General features: G+C 36.5%; 2 protein-coding genes across 6 annotated transcripts in view; one reads left to right on the top strand and one right to left on the bottom strand.

Moving 5' to 3' along the window:
• Window positions 1-10,384, top strand: part of raph1b (Ras association (RalGDS/AF-6) and pleckstrin homology domains 1b) — an 85,659-nt gene extending 75,275 nt beyond the window's left edge. For all 5 annotated transcript variants that reach the window (XM_056458772.1, XM_056458764.1, XM_056458748.1 and 2 more), the window contains 6 exons: window positions 109-252; window positions 961-1,071; window positions 4,075-4,173; window positions 4,317-4,437; window positions 4,613-4,755; window positions 6,463-10,384. In XM_056458772.1, coding sequence (XP_056314747.1) covers window positions 109-252; window positions 961-1,071; window positions 4,075-4,173; window positions 4,317-4,437; window positions 4,613-4,755; window positions 6,463-9,078 — 3,234 coding nt within the window. In that variant the 3' untranslated portion in view covers window positions 9,079-10,384. The remainder of the gene's footprint in view (window positions 1-108; window positions 253-960; window positions 1,072-4,074; window positions 4,174-4,316; window positions 4,438-4,612; window positions 4,756-6,462) is intronic.
• spp2 (secreted phosphoprotein 2) lies at window positions 10,196-17,027 on the bottom strand. Its single transcript, XM_056458794.1, has 6 exons — window positions 16,872-17,027; window positions 15,959-16,080; window positions 13,160-13,286; window positions 11,546-11,649; window positions 10,793-10,838; window positions 10,196-10,701 (listed from the first exon to the last, which is right to left on the bottom strand). Exons 1-6 carry the CDS (start codon window positions 16,927-16,929, stop codon window positions 10,574-10,576), a joined length of 585 nt encoding a protein of 194 aa, XP_056314769.1. The 5' UTR covers window positions 16,930-17,027; the 3' UTR covers window positions 10,196-10,573.
• Window positions 17,028-17,791: the final 764 nt, after the last annotated feature.

Here is a 17,791-nt window from a genome sequence, read left to right as displayed (position 1 = left end):
CGTGATGTCACTATTGCCATTGATTTCACTCATTGCAATGTCCACGCTGAAATGATATTGTGCAGCCTTTATTACAATGTTACTTTTTTTGCATTTGTTTGTCTTTAGGAATGTTTTTGTGGCAGCTCTGTGTCAGTTCCAGAAATCGAAGGAGTGTTGTGGTTGAAGGAAGATGGTAAAAAGTCTTGGAAGAAGCGCTACTTTCTGCTAAGGGCATCTGGCATCTATTTTGTGCCAAAAGGCAAAGCCAAGGTGAGTGTTGTTGTGTGTTTATTTTTGGTTCCTGGTATGATTGTGTGTCATGTTCTCATTTAACAGACACACAACCTAATGGAATTTCCTGTTTATCAATTCACTGAGGATACTCTACACAAACCATATGCTGTTTGTCATTCCCTCATAACAAATCATGTGGCTTTAATTCCCAGAGAAACCGCATACACTGCTTCTTATACGACTCAAAGTCAAATAACTTTAAAAATAATAATAACTTTAAAAATTACTTGATTGTTTAATTCATCTTTATTTCTGTAGGGCTTTTACATTGTAGATTGTGTCAAATCAGCGTAACATAGATGACATTCTAGTTAAAACAGTCCCTATTTCACAGTTGAAATTCTGTTTAATTCAGTTCTATGTAATGTAAATGTTACTGCTGGAAGCCAAAACAAGTGAGTTACGAGACCACATAGGCTTTTTGTTAGTTTCAAATTCAGTGACTCTTTATTTTGTTTGAAATATACTTGTGCACAGATTCTGTGATACCCTCTTGTGGTTTGATCCTGGATATGTAATTCTTCTGTGCTATATAGTGTTATATTTCTACCTGTTTGCTTTTATAATTTGAAGTTTCTTTAGTATGTGCTATGTAGCATTTACTATCCAAATAAATATCAGGTAATACATTAAAAACATTAAACAAGGTCAAACATTTTGATATATTTATTTTGATTTCTGTAGGCCTCCAGGGATTTGGTGTGCTTCCTGCAGTTGGACCATGTTAATGTGTATTATGGTCAGGACTACAGAAGCAAGTACAAGGCCCCCACTGACTACTGCCTGGCCCTCAAGGTATGTGTGATGTTATGGCCAGTTAAAGGTATAGTTTAGCAAAAAAATTCTCACCATTTAGTCACCTTCAAGTGCTTTCTTTATTTAGCCTGAAAATATTTGACAGATTATTGGAAAACATTGATATTGTACACAGAACTTTTGAAATGGCTACCAGTTTTCAAAATATGAAGAGTTCAGATGCAAAAGACGCTAAACGCCACTTCCGCCATAAATGAGCTAATGGCAATGAGCGAACACTTTAGGCACGTAGTACATGTAAATATTTTTGCTTCAAATCATTTTAATCGCAGCCCATTCAGAAATGACAGTTTGTTAGCAAAAGCCTCTAAACGCCACTTGCCTTTGACAGCAAAAGCCGGTATGTTCCGAGAACCAATCAGAAGGTGCGAATCGAATTATATGTTTTCAATGTAGCAGCGCGCTGATAAGCCGGCTTCTATGAGGAGACTTCTGATTTCGATTTTAAAAGATGGAGTTTAATGAATTGGATGAACCTTTCTGTCAGGCTCATGTCAGTGAATGGCAAATGAAAACGTCCTTTACCTCAAAACTACATTATAAGAGTGCTTTCACACTTGGTTCAATTGCCTGGATCGTTCCCAAGTTCGATTGTCCCCCCTTGCCACATTCTCAGTAGGTTTGTGTTTGTGTTGTCTTTTTTCCCATTAAATCACGGTACGCTTGCATCATCGAGCTGCTGTTGTGTACAGCTGTTGCTAGATGATGGACACAAAAGCAAAGCGCCAAAATGGAAAGATGTCTGCACATCGCGCTTGTTCTGCTTTTACTGAATCTTTTGAAAGCAACTCAAGTCCATCTCCCCAAAAAATATTATAAACGTTCAGAACATAACGTTATGTCTGCAGAAGCTTTTTTATTTTTTTTTGAAGAGACAAGCAGACATTATCATTGTGCTTGCCCTGGCTCAGTCCCGCTTGTCACCAAGGTACAGTATGTGATGCACAGACACACACACACACACACACACACACACACACACACAGACACGAATGAACGTTATGAAAATTATGGCTGTTGTACTGTTGGCGGTTCACTTCTGTTATCTGGTACGATTACCTTCATACCAGAAGTGAATCGGACCAGAGTTTGCATGAACTGTACCCCAGACCACTCTTTCAGGCGGACTCGGGTACGGTTCGTTGGTGCGCACCCAAGTTCAGAGGACACATTCACACTAGCTAAGCGTGACGTACTCTGATGTCAAGCGAACCCAGGTGCGGACCAAAAGTGCTAGTGTGAAAGCACCCTAAGAAAAAGAAAACACACTGTACAGTCGGAAGTGTAACATGCATTCATAATGTTTTTTGCACGTTCGCAGTGACGCTACTTTGAGTCCAATTTACTATTCATTAAACAGCAACTCCGTTTCACGAAAGACAAAGTTGAGATGCCGTTCTTTTATCCCACATGGATGCTATGAGGATAAACAAGAGACTAAAGAGATCAAGACCTTGACTAGGGTGAGAATGAATGACAGCTTCTAAAAGTGTATGAGAGACATCCCCTTTTTGCCCAGTAGACCTTGTGTTTTATTTGCTAATGTAAGCTATTTTTTTTGACTATTTCCTATTCTATATCCTATTTTTTTTACTATTTCCTGCTTCTTGTCAAACTATTTCGTAACTGTAATAAGAGCCAATTTAATCATATCTTAACATTAAAAAGGCCATCATAACATTATTTAGCAATATGTGGACCTTTTTGGATTCTTGGAAGCTATGGAATTTTAAAATGTAATACACAAAATACATTAGGACCATTGTTATTGTTTACATCCCTCAAAATGGTCTATAATGTATAAAACTATACATTATTTATATTACTTCATTTTACCTATACGTCTGATAAGCTTGTTATTTTAATGGACAATGCACAGATATTGATGTTTCATAATGTATTTACACTACATTATTTCAATCTAACAGGCTTAGATTACAATGTTTGCAATGTTTACATCTAAATCCCAAATATCAGAAATGACAACAAATTGTTTAATTCATGTCAATTTAATGTTATTTATTAATGTACTTACTTGACAGATTTCATTCATTCATTGTCCTTCTGCTTTGTCCCTGGTTTATCAGGGATTAACACAGCAGAATGAACCGGCACTTACTTGAAACATTTGTGTATTTTTAATTTTAGGTGGTTTGTGTAATGTGTTTTATGTTTGCTAAAATTATTTCTAATTACATCTTTAGTGATTTTTCAGCTAATTAAAATGTCTTGTCCCAATAGGTAGATTTAGAGTTTTTTGCAATAAAAAAAAAAAGTAAGTGGATTTAGCAAGTTTTAAGGCAAAAGAAAATCTACCTTATTAAAAAACCAAGGAATTGTCTAAAGTGACATTTTTGAAGAAAAGTTATTTTATTTAATAGCTAATAACCTTTTCATTATAAATTAAATGAAACTTCTGAACCTAATTATAGGAGCCTGATAGAAAATGCTCATTTACAAACAAGATGTCTGATGGATTTAGAGGATTTTGCATCTGAACTCTTATATCTTCTTCAATTTAATTTTGGGTTAAACTATCATATTAAGCCTGTTTAAATGCATCTACTCTAAAACTGGATCATACACTATTGTGCCTTCTAAAAGTTGGAGGTCAATTATTTTTGATATTATTACTTTTATTCAGAACAGCATAAAAAAGGCCCTGTAAATCAAAACCATTTTGCTTTTACTAGTTTTTCTATTCAAACATTTAAAAAATGCATGTATAGTATCCAGAAAAGGAATGTTGGCTTTGTGGAATCTGCGCCTGTGACTATATTATATATAGGTGTATTCTGCCTACATTTAAAAATAGGTTGGCTGACAGTGTTAACAGCTTGCATGTGATGCATCACAGATGGCTGTGCGTTTTGCACAATGTGTAAATGATAGTTGCTGCCCTCTAGTGGTTCACAAGTACAACAAAACCATTTCCTTTCAAATCCATTGTTATCTTGGTAACTTTGTTGATTGTGCCCACAGCACCCTCAGATCCAGAAAAAGTCACAGTACATCAAATATCTATGCTGTGATGATGTCAGAACTTTACACCAGTGGGTCAATGGCATCCGTATTGCTAAGGTAATCACTTGTCTTGTCGATAGTTCGTAACCAAGTAAATGAAGCCTATGCCCTCAACAAACTATTTGTGCTTAATTTAAAAAGCAATGTTCTTGTGTATTTAAAGGATAACTTGATAATTTCATGTTCTGTTTTATGCACAGTATGGGAAGCAATTGTATGTGAACTACCAGGAAGCTATGAAGCGAACAGAGGCTGCCTATGACTGGTCTTCTCTCTCCAGCACCAGCATCAAGTCAGGAACAAGCTCAGTCAGTATACCTGGTGAGTTACTTGAATACCTGATTACAGACAAGTACTTTATAGCTTAAATCTGCAGAAATATCATTGGCACTATTGGAGCATTTCTGTTTTGTGGCATAATTATATTTATTTTACTGAACCATGATAGATGAGTAGATGTAAATGTTGCTGATTTTTTTTCTGTTTGTGCTCATAGAGTCACAGTCAAACCATTCTAGCCAGACAGACAGTGGTATGTCAGATGGTACTTCGTCCTCTCATGCCCGCTCCCAGAGTGTGGTCAGTTCAATCTTTTCTGAGGCCTGGAAGAGAGGAACTCAAATAGAGGAGAGCACTAAGGTGAGTATCTGAGCCCTTTCTTCAATGATAAAACACCACAGAGTAAAGCCCCTGTCAGATCATGATTTTTATCGACGGTTACGAAAGTCACCATGTCAGATTATGAGTTTTTTTATTTGTTTATTTTTTTCTCTCTTGATAAAATCTTGAATTGTCATGGGATGTTCCTTCACGATCAGTGATCGGAGAAAATAAAAAGCACATCAGCAGCAGCAAGGAAAAATCTGATCCTCAAAACATAATCTTTAAAATTATGACATTAAAAAAATTGCAAACATATAACTGAAGTTTGTGATACAACAATCACAGTGAAGCATCTATTAAATCCTTATTTTCCACAGAGCAAAACAAATCATCCACCTGTATAGTTTAGTAGTGGAGGGGCTCAAACAAAAATATTTGTATATTTTTCTTAGAAAAAATATATTTTTGAAACAAATTTCATTAACTATAAAAAAGAATAATGAATAACATTTCAGGTGATGCGTTTCAAAACAAGTCTGCTGTGAGATTGTTTTGGTTTGTTAAATAAAATAATTATCTAGCCTAAATAAAATTTAAATGAAATATTCACAGTTTCAGAGAGCCTATAGTAAACCGTTTCCACTGTTAATGACAAATTTGAATAAGCAGGAAATGCTTTTGCAATGTATTCGCAGCACTGAACATGTTCCCAGATTACCTCGGAAGAACAAACTCTGTTGGAAGGATGAGGGAACTTGTGAGAATGAAGATGTCTGCATATTTGTGCCAGTCTGTCAGATAAAATTGCATAAAACACCTTGAAATTTTAGAAAAGGTAGTTAAAGTTTGCATAACCAATGATTGATCTTATCCAACCGTGACCCACCCATAAGTAAATATGCAGCTTATTTTTTGATTGCCTGACCGGCGCATTAATGGCAGCACCCACTGAGATAACCGAGAAATTATGTGCTCCCATTGCACAGTATCACCAACATGAAGGAACTCGTCATGAAGAACGAGAAAAAAATTTAACATGCTAGATTTTCTGCTATGTTGTCGAGGGGTTGCAGGCATGGTATCGGTTGTCGTGAGCTATGCCACATTACAAAAGAAGAAATTATTGAATCTTGTGTCACAACGCCCATTTGTCGTTTATAAATGCCCACAACACTCTACGTCAAGGAAATCGTGACAAAATCGTGACAAATTTGTGTGATCTGACTGGGGCTTAAGATGTAGTCATTTTTTTATGGACAGTTCGCCCAAAGATGAAGTTCCCTCTCCTTTGTTTACTTGTCTACACTTGTTTGATGTTTTCATTTGTAAAACCCTAAAGGAATGCGAGCACTTTTCAATATAATAAATGATACAGTAATTTATGGAGTTGCACATTATTCATTGGCAATCTTTTCTTCCTGTAAGCTGTTAACCTCTGCAATTGGATCATTGGGTCAGTAAGTTCAACCCAAAAACCTGATCAGACTGATTTGCGATTAAATAATTCAGACCATTTTTAATTCAGATTAGCAGTCATTTGAGAAGATCTGTCTTTCTGTGCGACTTCTGAGGAATTGGAAATTTGTGTATACAAGTCCTGTACCACAATTATGATGTTTATGGTCTTTTTTGAAGCTTGAAAGTTCAGATTCTTTCTAATTGCATGAAAAATTGGGACCTAAAGATCTTACAGAAATTCAATTAAGTAACAACACATTGATTTTTATTTTATTTTTTCCTCAGGCAAGGCCAGAATCAATCCGTTCTACTCATTCAAGCCATAGCAGTCATTCTTCTCATCACGTATCTCAACAGCAACAGCTACACACACAACAGCCACATGTGCATTCAATTCTACAATCACGTGGAAGTGTCACCCAGGCTCAGACACAGGCACCAACACAAACACTGGCACAAGCACCACCCCAAGCAGCTCCAGCTCCACCACCACCTCCTCCACCTCCTCCTCCACCACCTCCTCCTCCTATTTCCAGTATCCCCCACCATGCAACTCCTACCATGTTTGCAAAATACAGCACTATCACTCGGCTGCAAAATGCCTCTCAGGCTACAAGTCACCACAAGCCTCAGCCTCAAATTCAGCAGCAAGTCCCACCAGTACCACCACCCTCCAAACCACAGTCAAACAATATTCCGTCAGGTGCTAACATCCCACCCCCTCCTCCTCCACCTCCACCTGCCTCAATGCCTCCACCTGGTTCAGCCATGGCTGTTTTGAAGCTCGGCCCTCCAGCTGCACCAGTAATTCCACAGCCCTCCCCTTCTCCCCCCTCACCTCCTCCACCACCACCTCCTCCTCCCATAATGCCAGTGCAGTCACAGCCTCTACCACCTCCTCCACCCATAATGCCCATGCAGTCACAGCCTCTACCACCTCCTCCACCCATAACACCCATGCAATTACACACTCTAACACCTCCTCCACCCATAACACCCATGCCGTCACACACTCTACCACCTCCTCCACCCATAACACCCATGCAATTACACACTCTAACACCTCTTCCACCCATAACACCCATGCAATCACACACTCTACCACCACCTCTACCCATAACACTCATGCAGTCACACAATCTACCACCTCCTCCACAAATCATGCCCATGCAATCACATCCTCTTCCACCTCCTCCACCTATAGTGCAAATCCAGTCACAGCCCATGCCACAACCTCCTCCCTCAGTGTCATTCCAATCACAGCCTTTACCACCTCCTCCACCCCCTCTCCAAGCTAATGGCCTTCCCCCTCCTCCACCTTTAATCACTAATGGGCTTAAGCAGGCTTTTGCCCATAAATTTCCCATCACACCACAGGATGTATTACCCCAAGCTAATCAAAACAATTTTCCTCCACCTCCCCCACCACCACCACCACCACCTCCACCACTTGCACCTAAACTCCCTCCTTACCAGCATGTTACTTCAACTATAAATCCACCCCCACCACCACCGCCTCCTCCTCCACCAGCCCCCATACATCTACCAAATCAACCTGCAGTTTTACCCAAATTTTTTACTGGTGGATTTCCACCTCAGAAAGCACCCAAACCTCCAGCTCCAGCACTTCAACCTCCACCTCCACCACCGCCTCCTCCTCCACCTCCTCCTCCACCGCCTGCACCATTGAAGAATCAGCCTCCACCTACACTGCCCAAGCAGCACAACATCTCCAAGACACTGCCCTTCTCCAGCCAAACTTCATCAGTACCATCTATGGTTAAGCAGCTTGCTAGTCAATTTCCTGTTGCATCTCCTGCACTAACCAATCAAGCAGATAGTCACAAAGCTCCCCAGTCTCCACCTGCAGTGAAGGTTAAGCCAAAATGGCAGCCTGTAGGTCAAGGCCAGCAGCAACAGAGGTCACCTGAATTTCCACCACCTCCACCAGACAATGCCCTTGGCTTTACTTCACCACCACCTCCACCACCACCACCTCCTCCTCTTCCTCCTACAGGTCCTACTCCTCCTCCTCCTCCCCCTCCTCCTCCTCTGATGTCAGGCTCCCCTATCAAAAAGTCCCCCTCTGGCTCATCTGCAGGTGTTAAGAAGCCACCGCCAACTCCTCAGCGCAACTCCAGTGTGAAGTATGATGCCTCAACGGAATACCAGGAGTCCCGAAGGAACTTGGTGAGCAAGTTTAACCCAAGTTCTGCTTCATCAACAACATCAACCTCCAGCTGTTCACCCTCCAAAGAGCTCTCTACGGGCCCTCAAGCACCCCCCAAACCAGGGAAGCTCAATCTGGCAAATCTTCCTTTGGCTTTGCAGAACAAATTTAATCAGAACCGCCAGTCAGCGGCAGACTTTCCATCTCCTCCACCCCCAGAAAATGATTTCTTCCCTCCTCCCCCAATGGAGTCCGACCTTCCCGCACCACCACCTCTTCCAGGGGATCTAAATGGTGTGTCTCCCAAAGTGGCCGTAGTCAATCCTCAGCCCCAGCCTGCTTGGAGCAAAAGTTCTCTAAAGAAGACACAACCTCCAGCATCACTTCGCTGTAATAACACTTTTAGAGAGTCTCCACCACTCTCACCACCTTCCATACATGAGGGCCCAATTTCCCATTCTCCCAAAGGCACCACACAGCCAAACTTTTTGGAGGACCTTAACAAAACACTGAAACGCAAGTCTTCAAGAGTCTCGGGAGACAAAGTGGACCCTGTGGCCACAATGGATGACATGGCTTTGCCACCACCTCCCCCTGAGCTTCTGCAGGACCAGCAGAGACTCAGTGGCAGTGGTTTCATGTCCGGGAACATCTCAGGCTATGCAACACTACGGCGAGGGCCTCCTCCTGCCCCACCCAAGCGGGACCACAGTACCAAACTTACAAACTAAGATAATTGTATCTTTTCTTGAACACTCTTGCTTGCTAATTTCTTGTGTATCTCATAGAGTTGTAGAGAAGAAGCCATCTTTTTTTTGCTATGCTCAATGCTCATTCTGTACAAAAGCCTCAAAAAATGTCAGCTTTACCGTGGCTTTGTGACAGTGCATCAGTTCCGATTCCAAACAACCAAGTGATTACATTTCAACATATTGGTACTGCATGGAAGACAAAACTGCATAAAAAAGAATCTCATTGATTTTCGGGAAGATGAATGCTTTGAACTTTGGATGGATTTTTTTATTTGAATTTTTATATTATTTTTTATATTATCAATTATTTAATAATCTGAAGAGATTTTGTTATTTTAGACTGAAGTTTTTTTTAAATTGTTGAATGATTGTTTGAGGCGTATTACCATGGGTAGGTCAATGTAAACAGCGAGTTTGCTTGGTTTATTAGCTCTGCACGACTTCCACATTTATGTGGCAGATCCAGTGCTTAGGTGATGCGTCTAGCATGTACCATGATCACTATTATTCTCTGAGCCACTTTAAGTGAGTTTAAGTTGTAATTGTCAAAACTGTAAAATGAAGGAGACGTTGTTCAGGGAGTTGTGTCATTGTCTAGTTCTGAGACTGTGGAATGTTTGCTTTTTTGACTAGACTTGTTTCAATTGTAGATATTCTCATTTGCTGCAGTATCTTTGTCTAGGTGAAACAAATGACTGCCTTGCTGTTCTTTATTGGTCCTCACTTCCGCTGGTGAGCATTCAACCTGACTTAGAAATTGTTGACTTTTAAGTCACGACTGAATGACACAATCATTATTCACATAGATATCTTATATCCTGTATTATAACCATGTATTATTGGCTCATGAATACAGCCATGCCTTAAAAAGATCTAAAACATGCTTATCAAACAACCGATCAAAATATTGTTGCCTTACATGATAGAGGCCATTACAAAAAAAAGTGTCATTTTCCTGTATGTTTTACCTGGTTTTCCCTGTTCAGACATGCCATGCAACTGACATAGATCTCACAGTGAGCACCAATGTGTAATGGCTCTACAAGAGCAACTTTGCATATGTACAAACAAGTATGCATAATCATTCATGTCCACATTTAATTTTGAAGGATTTGTTTATTGAATGTATTTACAATATCATGAAACATGAGAAGTAACAAACTGAAGGTAATATTAAATTATTAAAGTATCCGGTCTTGATCCATGGAATGTCTATGAACATCATGCTCTACATATCTCTTTGCAAAATGTGTAATTTAAAATGAAATTATACATGTTGATATCACGTGTGGTTGTTCCTTTCTTTGGGTTTAATGGTCAGCAGGTTTCTGTTCATATTTATATACATTTAATACAGTTACAAGCTTACAGTAGCATTTTTTTAGTACAGTAGTCTTTTGGTTTAGCTTTATATTAGTAGCACCTTGATTTTTTTTTTTTTTTTTTTTTTTGAATGAAGAGTCTTCATGCAAGGTCAGTGATATGGTAGATGATTGTTGAAGTGATCTCCACGAACATGGTTGATTTCTCTGTTGTCGTGATGGCCCTCATGCGTTGGTGGACCAAGGTGAATACTTGGTGATGTAGTTGAATGTGTGCGGTCTGCAAATATGTTAAAACCATTATAAATGTTGTGATAACAATAATTATACATCAAATATGAAAGTGCGAATGACTGCATGAATTTACTTACCTGTAAACCCGAAATGATTTAAATTGATGTAGGATGCTAATCTTCCCTGTTGGCGAAATCATAATCGGTTGGTTTCAGATTATAATCTCTCTTAGTTATCATGTTAATATATCAAATGATTTGGTCATGTAGCTAAGTTAAAGAGATAGTTCACCCAAAACAAAATTCACCCTTTACTTGTTCCAAGCACGTTGGGACTTTATTCTGTTGATCACAAAAAAATCACATTTTGAAAAATGATGGAAACATGTAACCATTGACTGCCATAGCGTTTGTTTTCCTACAATGGGAGTCAATGTTTACAGGTATTCAAAATAGGGATGTCCAGATCTGATATAGATCACGCGGTTTCAGACTCGGTCGGAATCAGACACTACTTCCCGATCAGGACTCTACTGTATATGTGTGTGTATGTATGTATGTATGTATGTATGTATGTATGTATGCGAATCTCAGGTTTCAGTATCACTAGATACTCAAAATCAAATGACTCGGACACAATGGCAAAAAACCTGATCGGGAAATCCCTAATTCAAAACATCTTCAGTGTTCAATGTTTGGAACCATTTTAGAGCAAGTAGTTTTTTCATTTTTGGGTGAACTGTCCCTTAAAAATGTATAGAAAATACAGTGCATTATATGTAATGTACTTTTACAAAAAGTGCATTCTTTTTAATAGTGAACAGTTGTTCTTTTTCAAACTTCATCCCATAATAGCTACACATGTTTTGTTTGTCATGGTAAAGAGCTCACCTCTTCACTGGACTCAGAGCTTGAGCTGTCTGCTTTTGTGCATCTGAGAGCGATGATACGAGTGGATTGCTGCGTCGTTCGCACTCTCATATAACATCCTGCCTCTGACTAAAAGCAACACAATTCCTGAAAGTTACTACAAAGCATAAAAATAGTGTTTCAATGGAATTAAGCACAGTCACGCTTCAGAATTGTTGCATGATAGAAATATTAAAGATTTTTTGATTTACTGAATTATGCTCACCAACACTGCATTCATATACAGTGCTCAGCATAATTGAGTACACACCATTTTGAAAATGCCTAAATTCACTGAGAAATGGATGAAAATATTCAATGTATTTTGGTGCATTTAAATAAAACAGATTTGTTAAACACATATATTTATTACAATAACATTTTAGTCACCAAACATATTTAGAAATTGAAAGATAATACAATTAAATTCAAGAAAAATATTGCAACAAACATTACAACCTACAAAATTTCAAATAATTTTTTATTTTTTTCTCTTTTTTTGCTTCTTGATTTTTCCTTTTTTTAAATTTGTATTTAATATTTAACATTTACTAGTTTTTGGACCGTTATCGTATGTTATTTTGTTAGATAAGCTCCAGATTTGGCTTCAGTACTGACTAATCTAATGTATATGCACAAATATAATATTGTATAGCTTCTTATTAAAAATATGAATTTAAAAGATTGAGTTGTGAGGGGTGTACGTATATGCTGAGCACTTATATGTTGAGTAGTTATACTGAGGCAGTAATTTAAAAAAAACTGATTCTATTTGATATTATTTATTCCTTATTTATTCCTTGTTTTATTTATTCCTTGTAATCCATCATTTTAATGAGTTCCATCATATCTTGTTAATTATATAAATATAGACTACCGATCAAAAGTTTGGGGTCAGTTTATTATTATTATTATTATTATTATTATTATTATTAATTTTATTTAATAATTTTAATAAAATTATTCTGTTCATCAAGATGGCATTTATTAAATAAATGTAAAATAAAATTTGTTAAATTGTTAAATATTTATTAAAGAATTATTTATTACTTATGTATGTGTAGTTTCAAATGAAATTATTACTTCAGACATTATTGCTTTTATTACTATTGAAATAATAATAATAATACTAATAACAATAACAATTAATATTAGAGTGATTTCTGAAGGATCATGTGACTCTAAAGACTGGAGTAATAAAGCTGAAAATTCATCATTAGAATAACTGGAATAGATTATTAAATTATAAACTACTTTTGACTAAATTAAAATTTTAACTAATTGTACAATTTGTACTGTATTGATAATTGATTAATTAAATGCAGCCTTGGATAGCAGGATAAGCTCATTTTAAAACATCTAAATATCCTGCTGACTCCAAACTAGTACGGTAGAATTATGGAGTAGTATGGTAGTGTACTGTACATTTCAGTTTTGAGAAACACTGCCTTCCCCTTGTTCTGTCATTTAAACAGCTATTTTACAAATTTCTGCAGACATTACCTTTAGCAGCCTAACTGGGATTTAATGACTATTAAATGTTGGAATACAATTTAAAAGAATGAAACAAAGTCAATGAAGAAAACATGAAATAACTTGCCACAAAATATCCCTTGCGGTACATGCAGCCCTGAGGGTCGAGTCCAGAGCTTCTCTTGCACTCCGTCTCCCTAATGCCAAACTTCAGATACAGATCAAATGTGTTCATTCCCAGAGGAACAATCTTAAGGCGAACAAAAGCAAATGATCAATTACAAACCAGACAATGACTGACTGACCACTGGAAAACATGCATTACCCACTTTTAATATTTTTTAATGTTATACATTCTCAGAAATAAAGCTACACAAGCTGTCTCTGGGGTGGTACCTTATCGAAAGGTACACATTTATTTGTAAAGAGTCCATATTGGTACCTCAAACATACAGTTGAAGTCAGAATTATTAGCCCCCCTAAATTAATCGCCCCCTGTTTATTTTTTTCCCCAATTTCTGTTTAACAGAGAGAAGATTGTTTCAACACATTTCTAACATAATAGTTTAATAACTCATTTCTAATAACTGATTTCTTTTATCTTTGCGATGATTACAGTAAATAGTATTTTACTAGATATTTTTCAAGACACTTCTATACAGCTTGAAGTGACATTTAAAGGCTTCAGTAGGTTGATTTGGTTAGGGTTAGGCAGGTTAGGGTAATTAGGCAAGTTACTGTAAAACGAAGGTTTGTTCTGTAGACTATCGAAATATATATATATATATATATATATATATATATATATATAGCTTAAAGTGGCTAATAAATTTGACAAATGAGACTTTCTCCAGAAGATAAAATATTATCAGACATACTGTGAAAATTTCCTTGTTCTCTTAGACCTCATCAGGGAAATAATTAAAAACAAAAAAACTTTCAGGGGGGGGGGGGGGGGCTAATAATTCTGACTTCAACCGTATATATTAGTACCTAAAAATTTTACGAGGAACACTTTTGTACTTTTTAGGTACTAATATGTACCCTTAAGGTATTAATGTGGACCTTTTAGGTACAAATTTGTACCTTTTGAAAAGGTACCACCCCAGTGACAGCTCACAAACCTTTATTTCTGAGAGTGTATATTTTTCTGAAATTTTATCTCTGCATTTCTCAATACATTTTTGTCAAATGTCTCCACACAGTGAACGCAGCTGTATTCTGTTTGGAAAAACTGGATCATTTATTAGAAAAAAGAAATAAAGATGACATCTGTTCATATTACATGATGTATGATCTCACCCAGATACACGATTTGCACATTGCTGACCAATTTGCACATTTTTCATTGTTTATTTTTATAACCTTGATAAGATAGCAATTTATACAGTGCAGCTCTTTCAGTTTGATCCCGTTAATACAGATTAATAAAAATCTGTTAACATCACAGAAACAAATAATTTTGCATGAAGTATGGACCAACGAATTCCACCATTTTATAAGAAAACATTATTTATATCATTGTATTGTGTCTGCTGGAGAAAGCCTTTACTTTTTATACAACGGGGTTCCCACGCTTCCTAAATTTCAAACATACTGTATGGTCTGGAAAGTACTTAAGGACAAACACAGCTCCTTGAAAGTGCTTGAGTTTAAATTTGAAATAGGGTTAGCGCCAATAGTCTAGTGTTAAGTGCGTCGACATATAGCACCATGGTGCTCACGGTGATTAGAGATAGATTCCTGGCTCGAGGTCCTTTGCCGACCCTTCCCCTCTCTCTGCTCCCAATACTTTCCTGTCTGTAACCTTCACTGTCCTATACAAATTAAAGGTAAAAACCCCCTAAAAATTTTTATTAAAATTCAATTGTTATTTCAACAATTTGATGTCAAAAACAGAATTAAAAAAATGAGAAACAGATCATTTAATATACACTGAAAAAGGTGCTGCATGCAAACCTGTTGCAAACTATTTATTTGTGTTGAATTTAAACAAACAAATTTAATTGAGCAATGTTCAACTTAATTTGTTTGTTTAAATTCAGCCCAAATAAATTGTTTACAACCCCTTAACGTAAAAAGAATTTAGTAAATCCAAGGAATCATCTTTGAATAATTTTTTTCAGTGTATTTAATGAGAAATACTGCATATTTTATCAATGTTTCAGAAAACGCATTTGAATATTGCCAGTATTGAATTCAACACATTTGTTTAAAGTTCTTTGAAAATGACTGGTCAAGTTTTGAAAATTACTCTGACATTTTTAATGTAAATAAGTGTCAGTTAAATGTTAAGCACAGAAAGGATTTTTATGGTGCTATATATATGCTGGTGCTTAATTTCAAATTAATGGTGATTCTGAAAGTCCTTGAGTCTGGTGTCCATGAAAGAGTGGTGAACCCTGATACATGAAAATGCTGATTTTGATCATTTGAGTGCATTTTGAATGTAAATGAATTGCTCTGCCAATCTGAAAGCTGGTATGGGGGAGTTGTGAAAACAACCCTAAAGGATAGTTTGTTAAAAAATGAAAATTTCCTCACCATTCGCTTACACTTAAGTGTCACTTCACTTTTTAACTGTTTCTTTCTTCAGTTTGACACAAAACAAGATATTCTGAAGATTGTTGCTATGGGGGAAAAGCAGCCATTGGCATCCATAGTAGGAGCAAAACTAATATTAAGGAAGTCAGTGGCTGCTTTTCCCCATTTCTTCAGTATATCTTCCTTTGTTTTTAAAAGAAGGAAGAAACTCAGGTTTGGAACAAGTGCAGGATGAGTTAATTTCATTTAGTCATTACTTAAAAGAATATTATTTTAGGGTGAACTATCCCTTTAATTGTTGAGAAGTCGCAATTTCCCAGGCAGTCACAGTCGTGCCAGATGCAGAAAGAGCAGTTCTGAAAGTATATCTTAGTATACCTTCGTCACAGATGCCTTGGACACTCTGTAGAGGTGAATCCTTGTGTAGTGTGCATTGATCTCATTGAGGGCGATCTGAAGAGCATCATCTGCTTTAGAGCTGAGCTCAAAAAGAGGAAGACCTGTGATCGCACATCAGAGATCATTGTTAATCACTTAAATGGTTAGTTCGCAAAAAAAAAAAAAAAAGTGTTTATATTTCCTGTTAAATACAAAATAAGACATTTTGAAGAATGTTTGAAACCTGTAACCATTGACACCCATTGTAGGAAAAACTATGGAACTCATTAGTTGATAACTTGCAAGATTTTTCTAAATAAAAAGGAACACCAACAGGTTTGTGACAACTGAAGAGTGAATAGATGATGACCAAATTTTTAATTCCGGGTAAACTGTCTATTTAATAAGTAAGGATGTTCAAAAAACCTTTAGTTTTATAAGCACTTTAGGCACTTTTGTTGAAATGCTGGTATGTTAAAATTTTCAATACTAAACATGGTTACACTTTATTTAGCTGTTCACTTCTGTTGACTACAGTGAACTATATTTCTAATAACTCTTATTTTATTGTGGACGATGGGCTATTAGACTTATTAGATTTGAGGATAATTTGAAAACATAAATTAGTACAAAAATCAGCTAAAAGGGACTCAAAAGATGTTTTGCCTGATGTTAGAAACTTAACTATCAACTTCAATAGTGGTAACCAGATTTCAACATTCTTTAAAATATTTTCTTTTTGTGCTCAAAAAAAAAAAAAAAAGTTAAAACAACTCAATGTTGAGTAAAAGTTAATGAAAATGCTGACATGGTTCATACATAAAAAATACACAAACATTTTTACATAAAAAATTAAGTAACAGAATTATAATATGTCTAACCAGTTTGGCAATTTGAGATGTATCACACTCACCTAAACCTCCCAAGACCTGCAGGAGCAGATAGAGAAAAGCACAGCACCTCATTTTCATCTGTCAGTTCAGACTGGATGCTTCTACCACTAAACGGGGCTGATTTGAACTGCTCCTTTAGTTCTCCTCCTCCTTTCCTAGTATAAGGCCATGTTTAATTTGGCACCACTCTCCTGCTTGTGCATGTCTGGGTAAAGTGGAACTTTGGGCTTTATACTTGATGCTTGTTTTGTCATAATCCAATTTTAAATATGGACAATGTCAGACATTTGAGAGCGATGTATTTTGAAAAACAGAAAATTACACAGTGCTACAGTTCACGGCTGTTAATGAATCCAAGTTTACCCCATGCACGATAAACAAGGATTTTGTAATAATTTACAAGAAAACGCTATTGTAAAAATAATATAAATGGGTTTTGTGAGTAAAGTATGGGTCACTACAATATACAGGATAAAAAGGTTCAGGCCTGTAGCCAGCCTGGTAAAAGGGGTGGATTTTTTTTTGGACCTTTTTGCAGATTTTTCCCTTATTTTCTATTTAATTATGAGATTTAAATACTGAATTTAGGTGGCATTTGAAGCACTATTTTTAGCTGGATTAGCTTGTCGGATAGTCATCATAACCACACTTTTTGATGTACCAAAAATATTTTCTAAATGTTTAAAATAAAGAAATATGACAAATATTTATTTTTAAATTTTTTACAAATTTTAATTAGAAAAAAAAGTTTTAATTGAAAAACTGTGGCCTATTGTCATTTATTAAGCAAATAACACACTGTCCAGCACATTCAACTTTCCTCAGTCAGAATTTGGCCATTTGAATAATAAAAAATTAAAACATAATAATTATAATAAAAATAATTTATAGCTTCACAATTTTTCTAGCCTCTCTTGTAAAAAAGTACATTTGAAAATTC

The sequence above is a fragment of the Danio aesculapii genome, chromosome 1 (assembly GCF_903798145.1).
Source record: "Danio aesculapii chromosome 1, fDanAes4.1, whole genome shotgun sequence".
Classification (NCBI taxonomy): Eukaryota; Metazoa; Chordata; class Actinopteri; order Cypriniformes; family Danionidae; genus Danio; species Danio aesculapii.
Note: the sequence above shows the minus strand (reverse complement) of the source record. Positions and strands in the feature narration are given on the sequence as shown.

Coding starts and splice junctions, on each gene's coding strand:
- spp2 (XM_056458794.1), bottom strand. CDS start 16,929: ATGAAAATGAGGTGCTGTGCTTTTCTCTATCTGCTCCTGCAGGTCTTG. Junction 13,287..15,958: donor CCAAGGCATCTGTGACGAAG/GTATACTAAGAT, acceptor GTTCGCCTTAAG/ATTGTTCCTCTGGGAATGAA. Junction 11,650..13,159: donor CAAGGGATATTTTGTGGCAA/GTTATTTCATGT, acceptor GCTTTTAGTCAG/AGGCAGGATGTTATATGAGA.